Here is a 17,098-nt window from a genome sequence, read left to right on the forward strand (position 1 = left end):
CTTTGCTTTTCGAAATGGACAAGAATGGATGAAAATGTCCTACGCCCTAACTCCAGAACATAGACGTGTATAGGCTGAGGTTGGGGAAACATTCTGAGATAATGACTGAGGAAGACATTGTGAGGCAATCTCGTGGTGTAAACATCACAGAGTAGACTTAGAAACCAAGCCGGTCTTGAGATCACTGGGTAGTATCACACGGGATCACTACCATAAAGATGGTCTGTCTTTAGATGAGTGTAACTGGTTTATGATCACATAAAGGAAGTCAAACCCAACCCAAAGGAAAATGGACAGAATACCTGCAGACCGCAGCCCTGAGTTAAGACCATCACTGCTGGGAAGAAAGTCAGCATCCCAAAAGGGGTTACTAGGATACATTCCCCAAATTAGATGGGTTTAATTTAACTATAGCTTTTGAAGGTCCAGTCACTGATTTGAAGACACAGATAGCACAACAGCCCCACTCTGCCAAGGTCCACGCCTCACTTGGCCAAGATGTATCCCTTGGAGGGATGAAGGTTGGGAGCCTGTACAATAAATAAATCAAGACAGGGCAGACTGGGAGGCAAGGAGCCGTTATATCCACTGAGAAATATCAACCGCGACCCAGACTTGGCGTCCTTCCAGGGGACACCGTAACACCTCCGTTGTGGAAATCCTCCTGCCGAAGGCATAGTGGAGTCTCCACAGGAACTGTGAGCACAGGAGTGAGCCACTTTCTGCGACACCTGGGTGCAGGCTGCAGCTATTACCTACCTGGAGCAGTTTTGTAGCAGGTGTTTCTGGAAGGCAGCGATGGGGCGTTCTGAGCCCTGGGGCTTGGGGTGCTTTGCCTCACTTGTCTCTGCCGCTTTAGCTCCTCTTCCCTTTCCTGGGCTGCCCGGATCTCTTCTTCAATCATGGACAAAGTCCGCTGCTTCCTTGACCTCAGTTTGAAGGGCCCAACCATGACATCAGACTCTTGAGTAGCCAGAAGGGAGGCTGTGCTTCTCAGCTCGGCTGCCTCTGAGTATTTGCTGAAGTACCCTCCTTCAGGCCTGGTCTCTTCCATGTTGACTGGACCGCTGGGCTGCACAGCTGTGGGTGGCTGGGAGGGTCCCTTTTCCCTGAGTGTCTTGTCCTCCACGGGGAGGATCTTTGGTAATACATCCCTTTTCTCTTGAACGGGAGAGGACACCTGAGGTGGTGCAAACATGCCCTGGGGCTTCTCAGAGCCAGGAGCCTGGCTTCCAGCTTCCTCTACCATTGCTCCAGGTTCCTGCTGTGCGGATCCCTCTTTGCTGGTGTGCACCTCAGCCTTATCCACCTGCTCGGCTATGGCTTGTTGAATGGCATTCTGCACCAGGAGCCCAGCCTGATATTCCAAGGGGTCATCAACAGATGGGGAATCTCCCAGTGTGGAGGATGGAGAATAGAAACCATGGTCACTGAAGGACTTGGAGACGCCTTCTCGGCCCTCTGAGGGGTTGTCTGTTTGGGGAGTCTGAGGCAGGGAGAAATCAGCCAGAGAGTTTTCCTGAAGGGCATTGGGTGTCTCATTAGAAGCTCCACTGTCACTTATGTTGTCCATGCTGAAGTCATTGGACAAAGTCTCCAGGACAGTGGTGTCCTGGGACCTCACTGACAACTCATCCAAACCTGAGTCCAGCTCCTCCTGGGTCAAAGAGACATTGACCGATCTTGAAAACTGGTCCAAAATCCCATGATCTTCATCTTTGACTACAGTAAGGACGGCCCGGGCACTTGTGAACTCTCCATCCTCTGCCCACAGTTTGGATAAGGGCCCGCGTTTGGAAGGCTCACTGTATGGCCCTTCCTTTCCCTGAGTGGCAGCATTACCTGTTCCTGCTCCTGCAGACTGGCTCTCAGATACACAGAGAGCTTTCTGCTCCTTAGCTGCCTGTGTGCTGCTGTCTTCCACAGTTCCCCCGATAGTAGCTGGTCGCAAGATGGTCGGTGGCTTGTCCGAGTTGATGGATCCAAGAGGTTTGTAGAAAGGCTTGATGGAGAACAGCCTAGGTGTGCTCTGGCCCTTGGCCAGTGTTTGCCTGGAATTCTCCATCCGCTGGAACTGCTTGCGTGCAGCTGAGAAATCAATCTGCTCAGTGACGACATCCTCCTTTGTGTGTTCAATGCTATCTAGGTGTTCATGAGCAGCTGGGGCTGTGCAGAGCTGAGAGGTGGACAGCTGCTGCTGTTGCTGCTGCTGCAACTGTTGCAACTGTTGTAGCTGCTGCTGCTGCTGTTGTAACTGTAGCTGTTCCTGCTGTGCCCTTTTCTCTTTGCGCTCCTTGTACTTTCTGTGTGACTCCAGATGTTCCTCGTCCAGCTGTTCCTCAATAGTTTTTTCCTGGGGAGGATTCCACCACTTGGCAGCGATGCCAGGATTCTTCTTCACAGCCTGGCTCCGAATGAGCTCCCTCCGCTCCTTCTCCAGCTCTATCATCTCCTCAGAGGGCCTCACTTTCCGAATGCAGAACTGCTCCTTCTCGTGCTCGTCCTCCTCAAAGAGCTTGGAAGGCTTCTTGTCCTCGTGGAAGGCACGCAGCTCAAACTTGGCCTCCTTCTTCAGTGTGGTGAGTGTGAACTCTCCATCTCGGGAGGAGCAGTGGGAGCTGGTAGAGGAACTGGGGCTGGCAGGAGCCTGCAGGCTATTCCCCAGCATGTCTTGGGGCTGGTCAGTGGAGTGTCCATTGGCTCTTTCTCCTTCGGCCATGCTGTCAGAAGGGCTTCTACTGAGTTCGATGTGAGGAGGCAGCTGCCTACCGGATGCTTTCTCAATGGGTTCTACCTTGGTGGCTGGGTGGGCAGGTGAGCCAAGGCTGCTTACCAGTATGGCTGCACCAGGCTCTGGGGAAGAGATTCCGTTGTAAGTTCCATCCACAGAGGAATCACAGCAGTTGGCCTCCAGCACCTCATCTAGGTATTGGATTTCTCTGGCGACATCATTATCTAAAGACTCGTGGTGATCAGTGAGGAGGCCATTGTGTGAGGGAGGATAGAAAGGGGAGGAGTGGTCCTTGGAATGGGGGGTAGAGGTGATTCCAGGTACACTTTTACATTCTGCCACGGACACCCCAATTTCCATGTTTTTGTGATCTGGGGAGAGAGAGCTGGCGGCAGGCTCCAGGCGACTGTCACCACAGTTGTCTTGCTTGCTTCTCAGCTGGTTAGCATCGTCGGAAAGCTGGGGGGTTTTCTAGAATAAAGAGAAAACACAAATAAGGGTTAAGTGCACATTCTGGATATAGACGCTGTCATGAATACGCTTGGCCCAGGGAGTGGCACTATTTGGAGGTGTGGCCTTGTTGGAGTAGGAGTGTCACTGTGTTGAGGTTTGCCCTGGAGTTATCTGTATTTTGATGCTAATTCTGCTGCCCTAGTGACAGGACTGTCTGCCTAGTCACATGCTCAGGACTCAGGTGACTTCACCAGAACCTTCTCCCCATTTAATTTGTAAAATACAGGTGAGGGCCAGGACAGAATAGAAAGAGGCCTGTCATTGGACAAGAAGGAAGGATGGGTGGGAGAAAAGTTTAAGGGAAGGGAGGAGAGAGGAGAGAAGGTAGAGTGGCGGGACAATATGGAAGCTTGGGGCACTGCAGTGCCGGATCTAGTATGGAAGCATGGGGCACTGCCGTGCCGGATCTAGTCGGGGATAAAAAATACAGCCTCGGGGTTGGGGATTTAGCTCAGTGGTAGAGCGCTTGCCTAGCAAGCGCAAGCCCTGGGTTCAGTCCCCAGCTCCGAAAAAAAAAAAAGAAAAAAAAATACAGCCTTTTAATTTTTTATAATTTTACAACAACAACTGTGGGCATGAGCTTTAAGACAGACATCCTAGCTGCCTGGAAGTCAGTCTTCCACCAGCAGCCTTCAGATGAGGAGGGAGAACTCTCAGCTCCTTCTGCACCATGCCTGCCTGGACACTGCCATGCTCCCACCTTGATGATACTGAACTGAACCTCTGAACCTGTAAGCCAGCCCCAATTAAATGTTGTCCTTATAAGAGTTGCCTTGGTCATGGGGTCTTTTCACAGAAGTAAAACCCTAACTAAGACAGACGCCAACCAAGAAATTCACTCAGTTACAGAGAGGAAACAGAAAGAACAGCGATGTATACTCATGACTAGAGATCTCCTTTCTAATAATCCTTTAAACATCCATTCTGTGTGGTGATGTGCACCCGACTCGCCTGGTTAGCTTTAATGATCAACTTGACAAAGCCTAGAGTCCTCCGAGAGGAGAACCACAATAAAGGGCTCTGGAAATGTCTATGGGGGACTATTTTGTTGGTTGGCTGATGCGGCAGGCCCATGACACTATGGAGAGTTCTAGTCCTAGGCAGATGGGCCTGAACTATCTATGGAAGCTGGTTGAGTATAAACCAGGCCCTGAGCCAGTCATCAGGCAGCACCCTCTGTGGTTCCTGCTGTGATTTGACAGTGAAGTGAGTTCCTTGGCTGGGGGGAAGTCACTCAGCTTTGAGCTCCTGCCTTAACTTCCCTCAGTGGTGGACTATGATCTAGTATTGTAAGTCTAATAAACCCTTTCCTCTACTAAGATGCTTTAGGTCAGGGTGTTATGTCATAGCAACAAAAAAGAAACCTGGCCACTAAACCTCTTGCATTTACAGATTCCGTCTTGTTCACTAGGTGTTGAATATATACAAGCTTCATTTGAAAATTCATAGGATAGCTTTGTGGGGGAAAAAACAAAACAAAACAAAACAAAACAAAACAAAACAAAACAAACCCCGCCATCAAGCCCAAGGACCGGAGTTATACATGACATCCACATAGTGGAAGGAGAGAACTAACTCTCACGGCTTGTCCTCTGACCCCCACATACACGCTGAGGCATGCATATGCACAAATGCATGCGTGTATGTGTTCATGCCAGCGCAAGCACACACACATACACACGTGCAAAATACAAATGCAAAATGAGTAAAAACTGTGGCTCAGTGGCTAAGAGCACTGACTGCTCTTCCAGAGGTCCTGAGTTCAATTCCCAGCAACCACGTGGCGGCTCACAACCATCCGTAACAGGATCTGATGCCCTCTTCTGGTGTGTCTGAAGACAGAGACGGTATAATCATATACATAAAATAAATATCTTTTTAAAAAGTAAAAACTAAAATAGAAGACACTACGTAGTTAAGACATCACAGATCATCACGGACTTCTGGTGAGACTATTCTAGGGATCCACGAGTATCTAAAGGTCTCTCTGCAGCACTATTCACCTTCCTAAAGACAGATGATTCTTGGCCAGACATAATGCATTCTAGAGATAAGAAGCGTTAGGGACACTTTCCATAACATATACTGGTAAGCGGTAGATCCCTTACTGGCTGCTCACAAGCCACATGGTCCCCACTGACATGCTATAATTGACTGTATTCATTACAGTCGTCATAACCAAGGCCACTAAGCTGCACAGTTCTGTTCTCCATGACCTAACTACTCGGTGCTCTGAAGAGCTAGCGGCCAACGGCACAGCGCCTCCAGGTTCTAAAATGTTTTCTACATGGTATCACAATCTGTGGATAATAAAAAAAAAAAAAATGGGATTTTTTTTTCTTTTTGGTTTTTTTGAGACAGGGCTTCTCTGTGTAGCCCTAGTTGTCCTAGAGTTTGTTCTGTAGACCAGGCTGGCCTTGAACTAAGTGATCCTCACTTGCCTCCTGAATACTGGGTTCCAAGGTGTCTGCCACCTCCTCCAGGGAAGAGAATGGGGTCTTAATGTGTTCATTTCATCACATAGTCCTAGTTGCCCAGTCTGTATCTTATTAGTCTGTATCTTACTAGCTGACTAGCCATCTGTTACTTTCAAGATTTTATTATCTACAAAATTAATTTTAAATTATACTTATTATATATAATATTCATTATATATGCATATATAAGATATATGATACATACACACACACAGGGTCACAGTGGCACATGACTTTAATCAGCACTTAGGAGGCAGAGGCTGGCTGACCTCTCAGTTCGAGGCCAGCCTAGTCCACATACACACATAATATGGAAAAAACAAAACCCCCCCAAAAAAACTTACGAATAAATAAAAGTATCAAATACCAAAATGAACCAGGACTAATCGCACCACAGGACTCCAGTGTATCTCAGAGGATTCCAGAAGTGAATTATGAACTTGGTTAGGTTTGCTTTCCTGTTTCAAGTTTATACCTGGCATGACCGGACAGGATACAATACAAAACTATTTACCAGCGTGTTTGCGTGTGAGTTTATATATATATACCATGAATGTGCGTGCTTCGAGTGTGGAGACCAGAAGATGGTGTCAGACCCCGTGACGCTGGAGTTAGAAGTTGTTTGTAACCCTCGTGTTATATAGGTACTGGGAATCCAGCCCGGGTCCTCTGTAAGAGCAGTGAGCATGATTAACCACCTAGTCACCGCTCCAGTTCTAGCTTGACCAAGCTGGCCTTGAATTCCGAGATCTACCTGCCTCTGCTTGCAAGCACTAGGACTGAAGGCTGAGTCGCCAAGCACGAACTCATGGTTCTTCTTTCTTCAGAATGAAGTAGAGAAGTCTGTCCACACAGCTTTTCCTGCCACCTTCCTTTATCTATGCTGGTGAGGGCTTTGCGTATGCCATGCAACGCTACGGCCTAGCCGCATCCTTGGCCCTTCACGGGCGTTTTAAAGCCATTAAAGCAAAACCATGTTTCATAAGGGAGATGTCAATCAGGAGTTACAGAAGCTTGCTGTGGATGAGCACTTGTCCGGCACACAGGGGAGCCCTAGGTTCAATCTCCAGCACTGTGAGGCAGGAGTTAAAACAAAATAATTACAGAAATTTTCAATACAGAAACTTAGTGGCAGACGTTCAAATGAAGTAAGCCCAGGCCAGTGCAGGCTCACTCTGTAGGAGGAATGGCCAGGAGAAGCAGAGCAACAGGGAAGGGGATAGAAGGTGAGAGTCACACCTTGATTCTAACCTCATCTAGTCAGTGATTAGAGGAAAAGCAGAGCGTCCCTTCTCTCTAACTCCAGGAAGGAAAAATGGAAAGTAACAGGAAGCTCGTGAGGACGCAACGTTAAAAAATAAATCCTGCTCTACTGAAACACCTCAGAGTAAATGAGAAGAAGACGCTGTAACGTAAAGAAAGAAATCAAGAGGCATTCACTCACTGACGCACTCATTACGACCAAGAAACATATTTTGCAAAGTCTGATGAAATGAGTGAGCAGCCGCCTTAAGCTCCGGTGACAAGCTCTGTCCTGGATTTCCCATGCTACCCCCGGGGAGCACACGTTTATTCCAGTTTGCCAAACGAAGCCCTCGACTCTCCTGCCTGTTTGTCTATCTTCCCCAGAACTTTCAAATAACTGGGTTTTGGGCTCCTGCATCAACCGCGTCCTTTTCTCCTAAGCACTTCACAGATCAAGTGTGCCATGCTGACACATTGACGGCTTTTTCAAGAACTCAAAAAGTCGTATCTAGTTCACAAAGGAATACTCCATGAAGTAAAGGCAACTGGATGGGAACAAAATTTTGAAAAATCCGACAATATATTTTTGCCATGTCAAAAAAAATATAGCCTTTGAGTTAAAAATGACAAATAGTAGATCTTCTGTTAGACCGACAGTTCAAAAAAAAAAAAAAAAGATAGTCAGGGGCTTGAAATGGCTCAGTCAGTACAGTGTTCACGTGAAGAGCTGAGTTTGATTCCCAGAATCAGTGTTCGAGCTCCTGCTCCTAGTCCCTGTGCTGGTGTGTGTGTGTGTGTGTGTGTGTGTGTGTGTGTGTGTACAGAGGCAGAGAGACCCCCTGAGGACCCTAAATCCCAGTGAGCTATTCATAAAACAAAGGACACAGGGATCTGACCTATGGCACATATATTTTCACACACTCGTGCACGTGCGCGCGCGCACACACACACACAAATATACCCAAATGATAACTGGGCACAGTGGCTCACTCCTATAGCCCCAGAATCCAAGAGACTGAGGCAGGAGGATTGCCAAGAATTTGAAGACAGTCTGTGTTAGACCTCAAAACAACAAAAGCTACTAAAGAATACTGGTTAACTAGACAGGAAAGATAACTTAGCAGCAGCCAAGCTGGATGACCTGACTTCAATCCCGCACGGTGAAAACAAGAGTGACAGACAGCTCTGGCAGACTGTTCTCTGACCTCGACATGACGCATACTATGACATAAATATACACCCCCAACCCCCCACACAAGCGACAAAGCATATTGCTTTAAAAAAAAAAATCAAAATTTGGATACCAGATGTGATATCTATGCCTTTTATTCCAGAACTGGGGAGGCAGGTGGATCTCTGTGGAGTCCGAGGGCAGCCTGGTCTACAGAGTGAGTTCCAGGACAGACATGGAGAGATTCTGTCTAGAAAAACAAGTCTAAGTTTGGGCTGTCAGTATAGCTTGAAGAGATCACTTTCCAGTACTTTTACCCCCTAAGCTGCATACTAGAGAAGGCATAAACCGCAGAGGACTTCCCTTCCTCTGAGTTAGACAGTTCAGATGGTCCAGCCTTGTTCTTTGCACAAACTCAAGAAAATTTTTTTTCTTTTTGAGACATGTGTAACACTGGCTGTCCTGGAACTCACTCTGTAGGCCAGGCTGGCCTGGAACTCAGAGACCCAACTGCTTCTGCCTCCCAAGTGCTGGGACTAAAGAGGTGGACCACTTAGTCTGGCTAGCAGATTTCTTCCTGATGCTCAATTCTTCTCCTTCAGAGGACAGCTGCTTCCGAGGAGGATCAGGGAGAAATTAACAGAGACAACCAAAGCCGTGTTAACCATTCAAAGCCCAGCACCAGAAAAGTTAGGCAACAATTGTAACAAAAGCAAATTCTGGGCTTGGCTCTCAGCAGGAGGAATTAACCTTCACACCCCAGGTCTGATACAATCAAAGCCACCAGAAACAGCAGCAGGTAAAGGGGAAAGGGCTAAGGAATCTGGGTTGCAGGAATCTGGGCTTGACAGCATTAAATGATGTCTTGTTTAAGCCAGCCAATGCCCAGTGCTCGCTTTGAAGATAAGGGAAGAATCAGAATTCTCTCCAGGTGTCAGATAAGGTGAACCGAAATTCAGATTCAGATCAACTGCGTTGGTGACATTGCCTGGAAATTCCTTTCAGTACTGTTCTCTAACGAAATGAATTGATGTGAAAAACCACGAAGTGGTGTTTTCTGGGGCCAAAGGAAAAGTAGGGTGAGAAGGGCTTGCGGGTGATCTTTAGCCTGCCCGAGACAACCCTCCAGGTAGAGTCTTAATACCAGGGTATATAATATCTACCCTCCCACTGGCTTCCCAGAATAGCCAGCAGCTGGTGAGGATGTCGGCAATTTACTCTGGAATTCTCCGGTAAAGGCAATAAACTCTAATGCAGCTGTGTGCTCCTGAAACACAGTTAAATTGCATTCCAGAGGCAGACAGCCATCCTGACTGAGGAGGAAGAAGAGGAGGATGGGAAACTTAAGGAGTGGTCACCCATGACTTCCTCCCGCACTTCCAGCTTTCCTTTAACCCCTTCAGACTCCCAAAGCTTGGCTAATTGGCGTAATTAAAAGGAGAAATGGGCTTTCCTTAGTGAAGTCAGAGGCTTGTCTAGTAGCATAATGAATGTTAGAACTAGGTGAGGTGGGTGGAGCCTCCACCGTTGGACTAGAGATTCCCCCAACCCTTGCCTGAGGAGGGTGAGCCCCAGCTTGGTTCCAATTTACAGATTCTCAAGGTTTCTACTCTTCATGGTCTAAGAACTAAAAGTTCGGTTTTTAACATTGGGTTCAGAGGACCTGGACTGTTTAATGTGGCAACAAAATCCCTCCTATGTAAATGCTTAGAAAAAAGGCATTTAAAATGCATTATGAAATTGCAAAATGGTTAATGTAAATGTAAAAAGAAAGTTTACTTTTAAGCAAATTTGCATCAATGTGCAAATGGCCAATATTGGCTTCTGTCCTGTGGGAGACTTTCTTGAGAGGAGAATAGCACTGGATCATTATTTTCAGAACAAAAGCAGTTAAGGCAACCAATCCAGAAATGTCCCACCAAAAGTACATCTTCTCTCCTCCCAATCCTTTCCCACCTCAGATCCGTCTCTGTTTATTTTAGTACAAAGCTAAACACAATTGGGAAATGTTACTGTTGCTAAAGCCAGCAGAAAATTTTTACAAAATGCCCTTAAAAGAGAAATCCTAGGTACTGGAGAGATGGTTCAGCAATTGGGGGCACTTCCTGTTCTTACTGAGGACCCCAGGTCAGGCCCCAGCACCCAGATGAGGAGGTTCACAATCTCTAGGGGACCTGATACCGTCTTCTTGCCACCATGGGCACCCACACTCACATGTACATACCCACACACAAGCGTACTTAAGAACACATAATTAATTAAAAACAAAATTAATACCCAGCATTTGGGAGCAGAGGCAGGTGGACCTGTGTGAGTTTGTTTAAGGCTAGCTTGGTTTACATAGTGAGTTCTAGGACACTCAGGACCACATAGAGACCCTGTCTCAAAGCAAAAATAGCATTATTATTATTATTATTATTATTATTATTATTATTATTATTAAAGTCAGATCCTGAAGATGCATTAGACTTGCTGGGGTTGTAGCTCAGTGGCAGGGCAAGGGACACAGAAAGCACCCATTTGATCCCTAGTCCTCAGAAAACCTGTACAAGGTCCCCCTTGTATGAGATGGAGCCCGCCCACCCTCAGTGCTTACGTAGCACGCTCAGTGCCATATCCCACTGAGTTTGCATCAGTTCTAGATCCTGGCAAGGCTCCGTTATCCCCATGTGACCTCTCAGCTGAAACACAGAAGACCACGGCCTTTTTGTTTTAGGTTGGAAAGACAGATTTTAGTATTTTATGACTTTGGAATTATATGAGATTTAGAGAAATAAGGGAGACTTTTCCCCCAACATCGTATCTGGCTAGTAGTAAATGTCACGGTTCTTAATTTTATCACAATGTGTCAGAAGGTCTTCTCCCAAAATATGACAGGAAGCTTCCAGAATAACATGGGGAAGGTCATGAAGAATGGACAGCCTGAAAGAGTTATTTCGGCTTTGCCCTTGGTCCTTGCTGACTTGAATCTCCTTCAGTCAAATCAGACTCTTTCTCTAGCCTTAAGTCAGTGACTTCCTTCCTTAGCCAGACTAGGGCGAAGGCAGCCTCCCCGAGGTTTAGCTTCTGCTCCTTCCCCGGAGCACTGTGCTAGGCCCTCCAGATGGAGATGTAACACTGCAGTCTAGGCGTTCGCACTTCGGGCTGGCTCTAAACCAGAGTCTCTGCCCTGCTGACAACTTCCCAGCGATAAGATAACCACGACCCCTCCCACAGAACAGTCAATGGCCTGACTAGTCTCCACAGAAAATGGTGGCTGACCCCTGACCAGCTGGACAGTGACAGCAGCGTGCTCCTTCTGCCTGGGCCTGCAGCCGAGCACGTCAAAGCCAGGAAGAACTGGAAGTCTCCCTCCTCATCACATCACACACCGGGAAGATGTGCTTCGCTACAAGGACAAGAAAAGCTAGTGCTTCTGTTAGAGAGTCAAAAGCCAGATGGGCATCCGCATTTATCTCTCTGTGTGTTCTGCTTCTGAAGAGGAGGAGGAAGAGCAGGGAAGGAAGAAGAAGATTTATTTATTTTATGTGTACGAGTGTTTGTGTTCATATATAGGTGCACCATGTACATGAAGTGCCTGAAAAGTTCAAAAGAGAGCCTTGATCCTCTAGAAACGGACTCAGGTTGGTTGCGAGCTCCCATGTAGGTACTGGGTACCAAACCCAGGTCCTCTGCAAGAGCAACAAGTGCTCTTAACCTCTGAGCCATCTTTTTTCTGCTTAATATGCCCAGAAATGATGGGCGGCTTCAGACTCAGGATGCTGTAACTATAAGTCGATCCTGCCATCAAGATAGACAAGATCCTTTCAAAGCATGAGCCAAAATAAACCTCTCCAGAGGAGGAGGAGTTGGAAAAATGGTTCATTGGCGAGAGTGTATACGGCTCTTTCAGAGAACTTGAGTTCCTTGCATCTACACCAAGAGGCTCATAACCACTTGTAACTCCAGCTCTAGAGAAGCCAACACCCCCTTCTGGGCTCCTAGGAATCTGTACTCCTATGCACAAAACCTTCTCCACATACAATGAGTAAAAGTTTGTTTTTGTTTTTTTTTTTTAATTTATTTATTAGTACATTGTTTTTCTCTTCAGACACACCAGAAGAGGGCATCAGATCTCATTTCAGATGGTTGTGAGCCACCATGTGGTTGCTGGGAACTAAACTCAGGACCTCTGGAAGAGCAGTTAATTCTCTTAACCGCTGAGCCATCTCTCCAGCCCATGAGTAAAAGTTGAATACTAAAAACACAAGGGCTGGAAGGACAGATTGGCAGTTGCGAACATTTGTTGTTCTGGCAGAGAGGACCTAGTCGGCTTTCCAGCTCCCGTGTAGTAGGCTCACAGCCATGTGCAACTCCAGTTTCAGGGGATCCAGCACCCTCTTCTGGCTTCGAAGGGCTACTACACACAGAAAACTTACATGCAAAACACTAATACACATAAAATGAAAAAGTGTACATCATCTTTTTTTTTTTTTAAGGCGTAGTTGTTTAAATTCCAGCACTTCAAATGTCTGCTCTGTTCAAAATGACGCCATTTCCTTACTGCCCACAGGTGTCTGTGTCCCCTCTAGGGTAAGAGTCTGGCCCACCATCACCTCCCAGGCTCCTAGCCTAAATGCAGCATGACCCAAATTGATCAAACGCCAGGTGTCTGCTGTGTGGCCAGGCTTCTCAGTTCTGAATAACCCAGATTACTTCCTGCTGCAGCTACTATAGTTAAATTAGAAATGCTTTTCCCCAGGTAATGGGTGACCTGATCCTTTAGTCCAGTTATTTTTAAGTTCCATCAAAAATATGCACTCATTGCTGGCCTAGGATCAGAGGCATGGTTACAGAATAAAACTTCCTCATAGCTGGGAAATCAAAGGATATCTCTGTCCCCCTTCTTACCCTCCCTGGCTTGCATAAGTCACATGTTTAGTAAGCAGGGCACAATGGTTACATAGCAAAGAACTGGCTCTTTAGGCCATGTGTGGCTACCTCTAAGATGGTCGTTTTTGGACTCTAACTTTCTGAACTCAGATGCTCCCCCCCCCCCAACAAAATGTCAGTTTTGGGAGATACAACCTGGCTATTGCTGTGGCCTAGGACCCCTTGCCAGCTGAATCATCAGTCCTAAGGCAGCAGACAGAGCTGCAGGTGGTAGACCTTTGGGAGACTGCCCACAGAGGAAGCAGTAGGGTCTGAAGGGGACACCAGGTGAAGCGGTTAAGTACTGTCCTATAAAACCGCTGACATTCCAGAAGTCCAGCCTGAGATGACATATCTTTGCCTGAGGCTAAGGAGTGTCCCCAGAACTCTGAAGTAGGATGGCCTACTCCCCCTCAAAAGGATCTGGTAGCTTCAGGGAGATGGAGTCCCTGCTCGCATAATAAGAACATGAGGCTTAAGGCCATTGTAAGGAGAGACCCTACGCGATATCAGGAAGCTTCGCACCTCCTCCCCAGTGTGAATGACCTGGCCTCAGAGAGTTCATAAAGAAAGCTGAGCCCGTGGAAGGTCCTGAGCAGGTGCCTTGCAGTTCCTATGGCCCCGTGTGCTGTGGATGGCGGAGTACAGTTTACGCTAGGACTGGGTAGCCCAGTCTACCCTCCCTGGAAGGCACAGGACAGAAATACTGGCTTCCTTTGTTAATTCTACTTCAGGGAAGTACATCAGAGGGGACACATTCCAGGCCTGAGTGGCCTTTCCTCTTCCACCTCCCAGCAGAGAGGCTTCCGGCCTGTGGAACTGGGGCCTTGTGTTGACTGTGGGAAACAGAGACAAGCCACTCCTGACGGAGGTCAGCTCTCCCAGCTCCCAGCTGAAAGAAGGCAGGCAGCCAGACTACAGACCCCAAACCTTTCTGAGGCAGCTGCAGGCTAAATATAGACCAGGAAAGCTAGGGTCATTGCTGTGACCCCTGAAAGGGGCTAATACGAACAATGCCTGACCTGTCGCTACCTAGAACATCTTGCTAGGAAACCAACACTACTTATTGTGACCTGGGGTGGGGTGGGGTGCAGTTCTTATAATGAAACTCCAACATTTTGGTGGCTAGGAGTTTCAGCCCCATGGAATCTGCCCAAAGGTTCTTTTTCCCCCTGAGAATTTGGTGGGCTTGGCCAGAGCAGTGGTTACCAGACAGCCCTTCGGATGTGTGCCTCAGGCGGGCTCTAAGACTGGATAAAAACACTTCTAGAACCCACAAACAGGGAACAAAGTCACCTGTGTCTTGGCTCATACTCACAGGAAGAACTTTTAGGGTAAGGGAGTCTCTGGACCACAAGCCTTTCCTGTTAATAACGACCCTCCCACTTCTAGCCAGGCTGGAAAACCAGGCTCGCTTTGTCCAGTGAGCTGCACATCTGACATCTGGAAAATGTTAAGGTGCTGTTTGATTAACACATTTACAGCCCAGGCTTTCTGCGGGAGAAACTGGAGACAGCTCGCACAAGCTGGGGTGAGGAGTGGGCAGGGACGAAAGGAAGGAAAGAAGTTGTGTTTGTTGAGACCATTGCTGTAAAAGCCATTTCTTTCTCTTCCTCTCCTCTCTTCTTTTGAGACAGGGTCTCATTTTGTAGCCCAGCCTAGCCTCCAACCTGCTATCTGACCTCTGGCCTCAACCTTTACGAGTTAGGGTAACAGGCGTGCGCCACCTTGCTGGGCTAAGGGTCCTTTCTCTCTGAAAACTTTTGGAGGTTCCCTAGAGGAACAACTGAGAGCGCGGCTGCTAGCTCCACATCCCCATGAAGGAGAGACAGATGTAAGGCTCTCTCATGCCTTCTCACTAAGGCTACTTTGAAGGAAGTCCCCACATCCTGGAGTAAAGCAAAATCAAGGCCACATAAGGAACTCCTGACCCTTGCAGCCTGAACTTTGTAAGTAATGAATTCAGCAGGCACAAACAAACCTAGTTTAAGTTCTTTCCAATTTCGCTGCAGCTCTCTTGCCTTTAGGTAATTCCCGGTCATGATGACAGGAATAAAAGCTGAGCACTACAAGGGACCCCACACAAGCCACTGTGTTGAAGTGGCGCCCAGAGAAAAGAAAACTGTGCCAGGAGTGGGGAAGTCTAGCTTTCTGTGCACAGAGATGCGCCTGAAAGAGGGTATCCTGACATGCCACGAAACTTCCAGGAACAAAGCCCCAAGTCCCCTATTGAATGTGGTGAGCCCCACACCATGGAAACCGTTAGCCCACTATAGAATTCAGCAGCGAGCTCTTTGAACCGATACAAGACGACTAGAGAACTAATCACCGGAGTCCCTGGGTCCCGAGGCAGATTTCTGGAGTGGAAAAGAGACACACAAATTCGCATAGACTCAGAAAGTGTCTTTAAAGCATTTTCTGTCACACATGCAGCTTTGGTCTGTGTATGCAGTGTTTCCTCTGCCCCTCAGCACCAAAGCCGGGAGCTTGACAAGATACACAGTAGGAAAAACGAGACAACGCAGTAAGCGCTCAGCTGCCCACCATGCAACAGGAGAGGCCTCCACCACACTGCAATACAATCCAGACCCTGACTCCCTCCTCAGAAAAGACTCTGGCCTCGAGAGAGCTTTCTCCTTTCAGATCAGAAACAGAAAGCAAAGGACCAAGAGATCGGTCATCAGATGTCTTACCCTGCTCAGAGAAAAAGCCCAGTGCGCGCACCTCGGAGTCCGCAGTCAGAATCGCCTCTTTCTCCAGACAGATTCCAGCGTTCGCACTGGCTCAGCCGGGACAAATTCCTTAGGAGCCTCGGGACTGGAGACTGTGATGTCACCGCGGGCCCTCCCTCTGTTCCCTAAAAGGCCATTCACACCAAGAAGGACTTTCGTCCCCTTCAGAGAAGCCTGGCCCCTCCCCAGTCGGCCCAGGATGGGAGGGCAGTTGCTTTCCTGCCAGAGGCAATGCTAGTGGCCTTGGTCAGGCTCCGGCGCTAAGCAGGGGAAGAGCAAAAGCCCGAAGGTGCTGACGTGACCTGTTACTGGTGCTTCTTTGAAACTCAGATATGGGCTGACGCTGGCTACCGAGTCTGTAAAAATCTGAAGGATTCTAGACAAGTGACGCCCTTTTTATTCTTTTACACAAGATCTCACTGGGGAGTCCTGGCTGGCCTCCATGGAACTCACTGTATAGAAGAAAGTGGTCTCTAATCAACGAGATCCCCCTGCCTCTCCTCCCTCAGGTTGAAGTTAAAGATCTGTGCCACCTACCACACCAAGCTAAACACTACAGACTCCATAGGACCCAATACTCAAAGAAAAAAAGAGGTAACAAATGAATATTTAATGTAGCTGAGACCAGACAATATATATTATTATATATAAATAATATAAAATAAATGTGTGGGTGTCTATTGCTGCAATGAAACACCATGACCAAAAACAACTTGGGGAGAAGAGGGTTTATTACAACTCTAATCTCACAGGTCATCACTAAGAAAAGTTAGGTCTTGAGCAGAAATCTAAGCATGGAGGAGTGCTGCTCACTGGCTTCCTTCCCCTGGCTTGCTCAGTTAGGTTTCTTATAACCAATAAAAAACAAAAAACAAAAAACAATGTGAAAGTGAACTTTTTAAAAAAAGATTTATTTTTTATTTATTATATATAAGTAAACTTTAGCTGTCTTCAGACACACCAGAAGAGGGCATCAAATCTCATTACAGATGGTTGCGAGCCACCATGTGGTTGCTGGGATTTGAACTCAGGACCTCTGGAAGAGCAGTCAGTGCTCTTAACCACTGAGCCATCTCTCTAGCCTAATAGTGAACTTCTAACATTCCCCATTATCTCACAAGCACTTTCTATGTTATTTAAAGGTTTCTATACGATTACTTATTAATTCATTTGGTTTTGTGGTGCTAAGAAAGGACCCAGGATCTTGCACATAGTAGGCCAGTGTTCTACTGATGAGCTCATCTTTAACCCTCCTATCATTCTGGCTATTGTTTTAAAATCTGTTACAGGACCTCACTAAATTACTCAGACTGACTCC

The 17,098-nt window shown here is 47.3% G+C and overlaps 1 protein-coding gene across 3 annotated transcripts in view; it reads right to left on the reverse strand.

The window, feature by feature from the left end:
• LOC116901628 (A-kinase anchor protein 2) overlaps nucleotides 1–16,092 on the reverse strand; it is a 44,328-nt gene extending 28,236 nt beyond the window's left edge. For all 3 annotated transcript variants that reach the window (XM_032903725.1, XM_032903717.1, XM_032903708.1), the window contains exons 1-2: nucleotides 15,773–16,092; nucleotides 760–3,202 (exon numbers count right to left, since the gene is read on the reverse strand). In XM_032903725.1, coding sequence (XP_032759616.1) covers nucleotides 760–3,091 — 2,332 coding nt within the window. In that variant the 5' untranslated portion in view covers nucleotides 3,092–3,202; nucleotides 15,773–16,092. The remainder of the gene's footprint in view (nucleotides 1–759; nucleotides 3,203–15,772) is intronic.
• Nucleotides 16,093–17,098: the final 1,006 nt, after the last annotated feature.

Source organism: Rattus rattus, chromosome 1 (assembly GCF_011064425.1).
Source record: "Rattus rattus isolate New Zealand chromosome 1, Rrattus_CSIRO_v1, whole genome shotgun sequence".
In the NCBI taxonomy this organism is placed as follows: domain Eukaryota; kingdom Metazoa; phylum Chordata; class Mammalia; order Rodentia; family Muridae; genus Rattus; species Rattus rattus.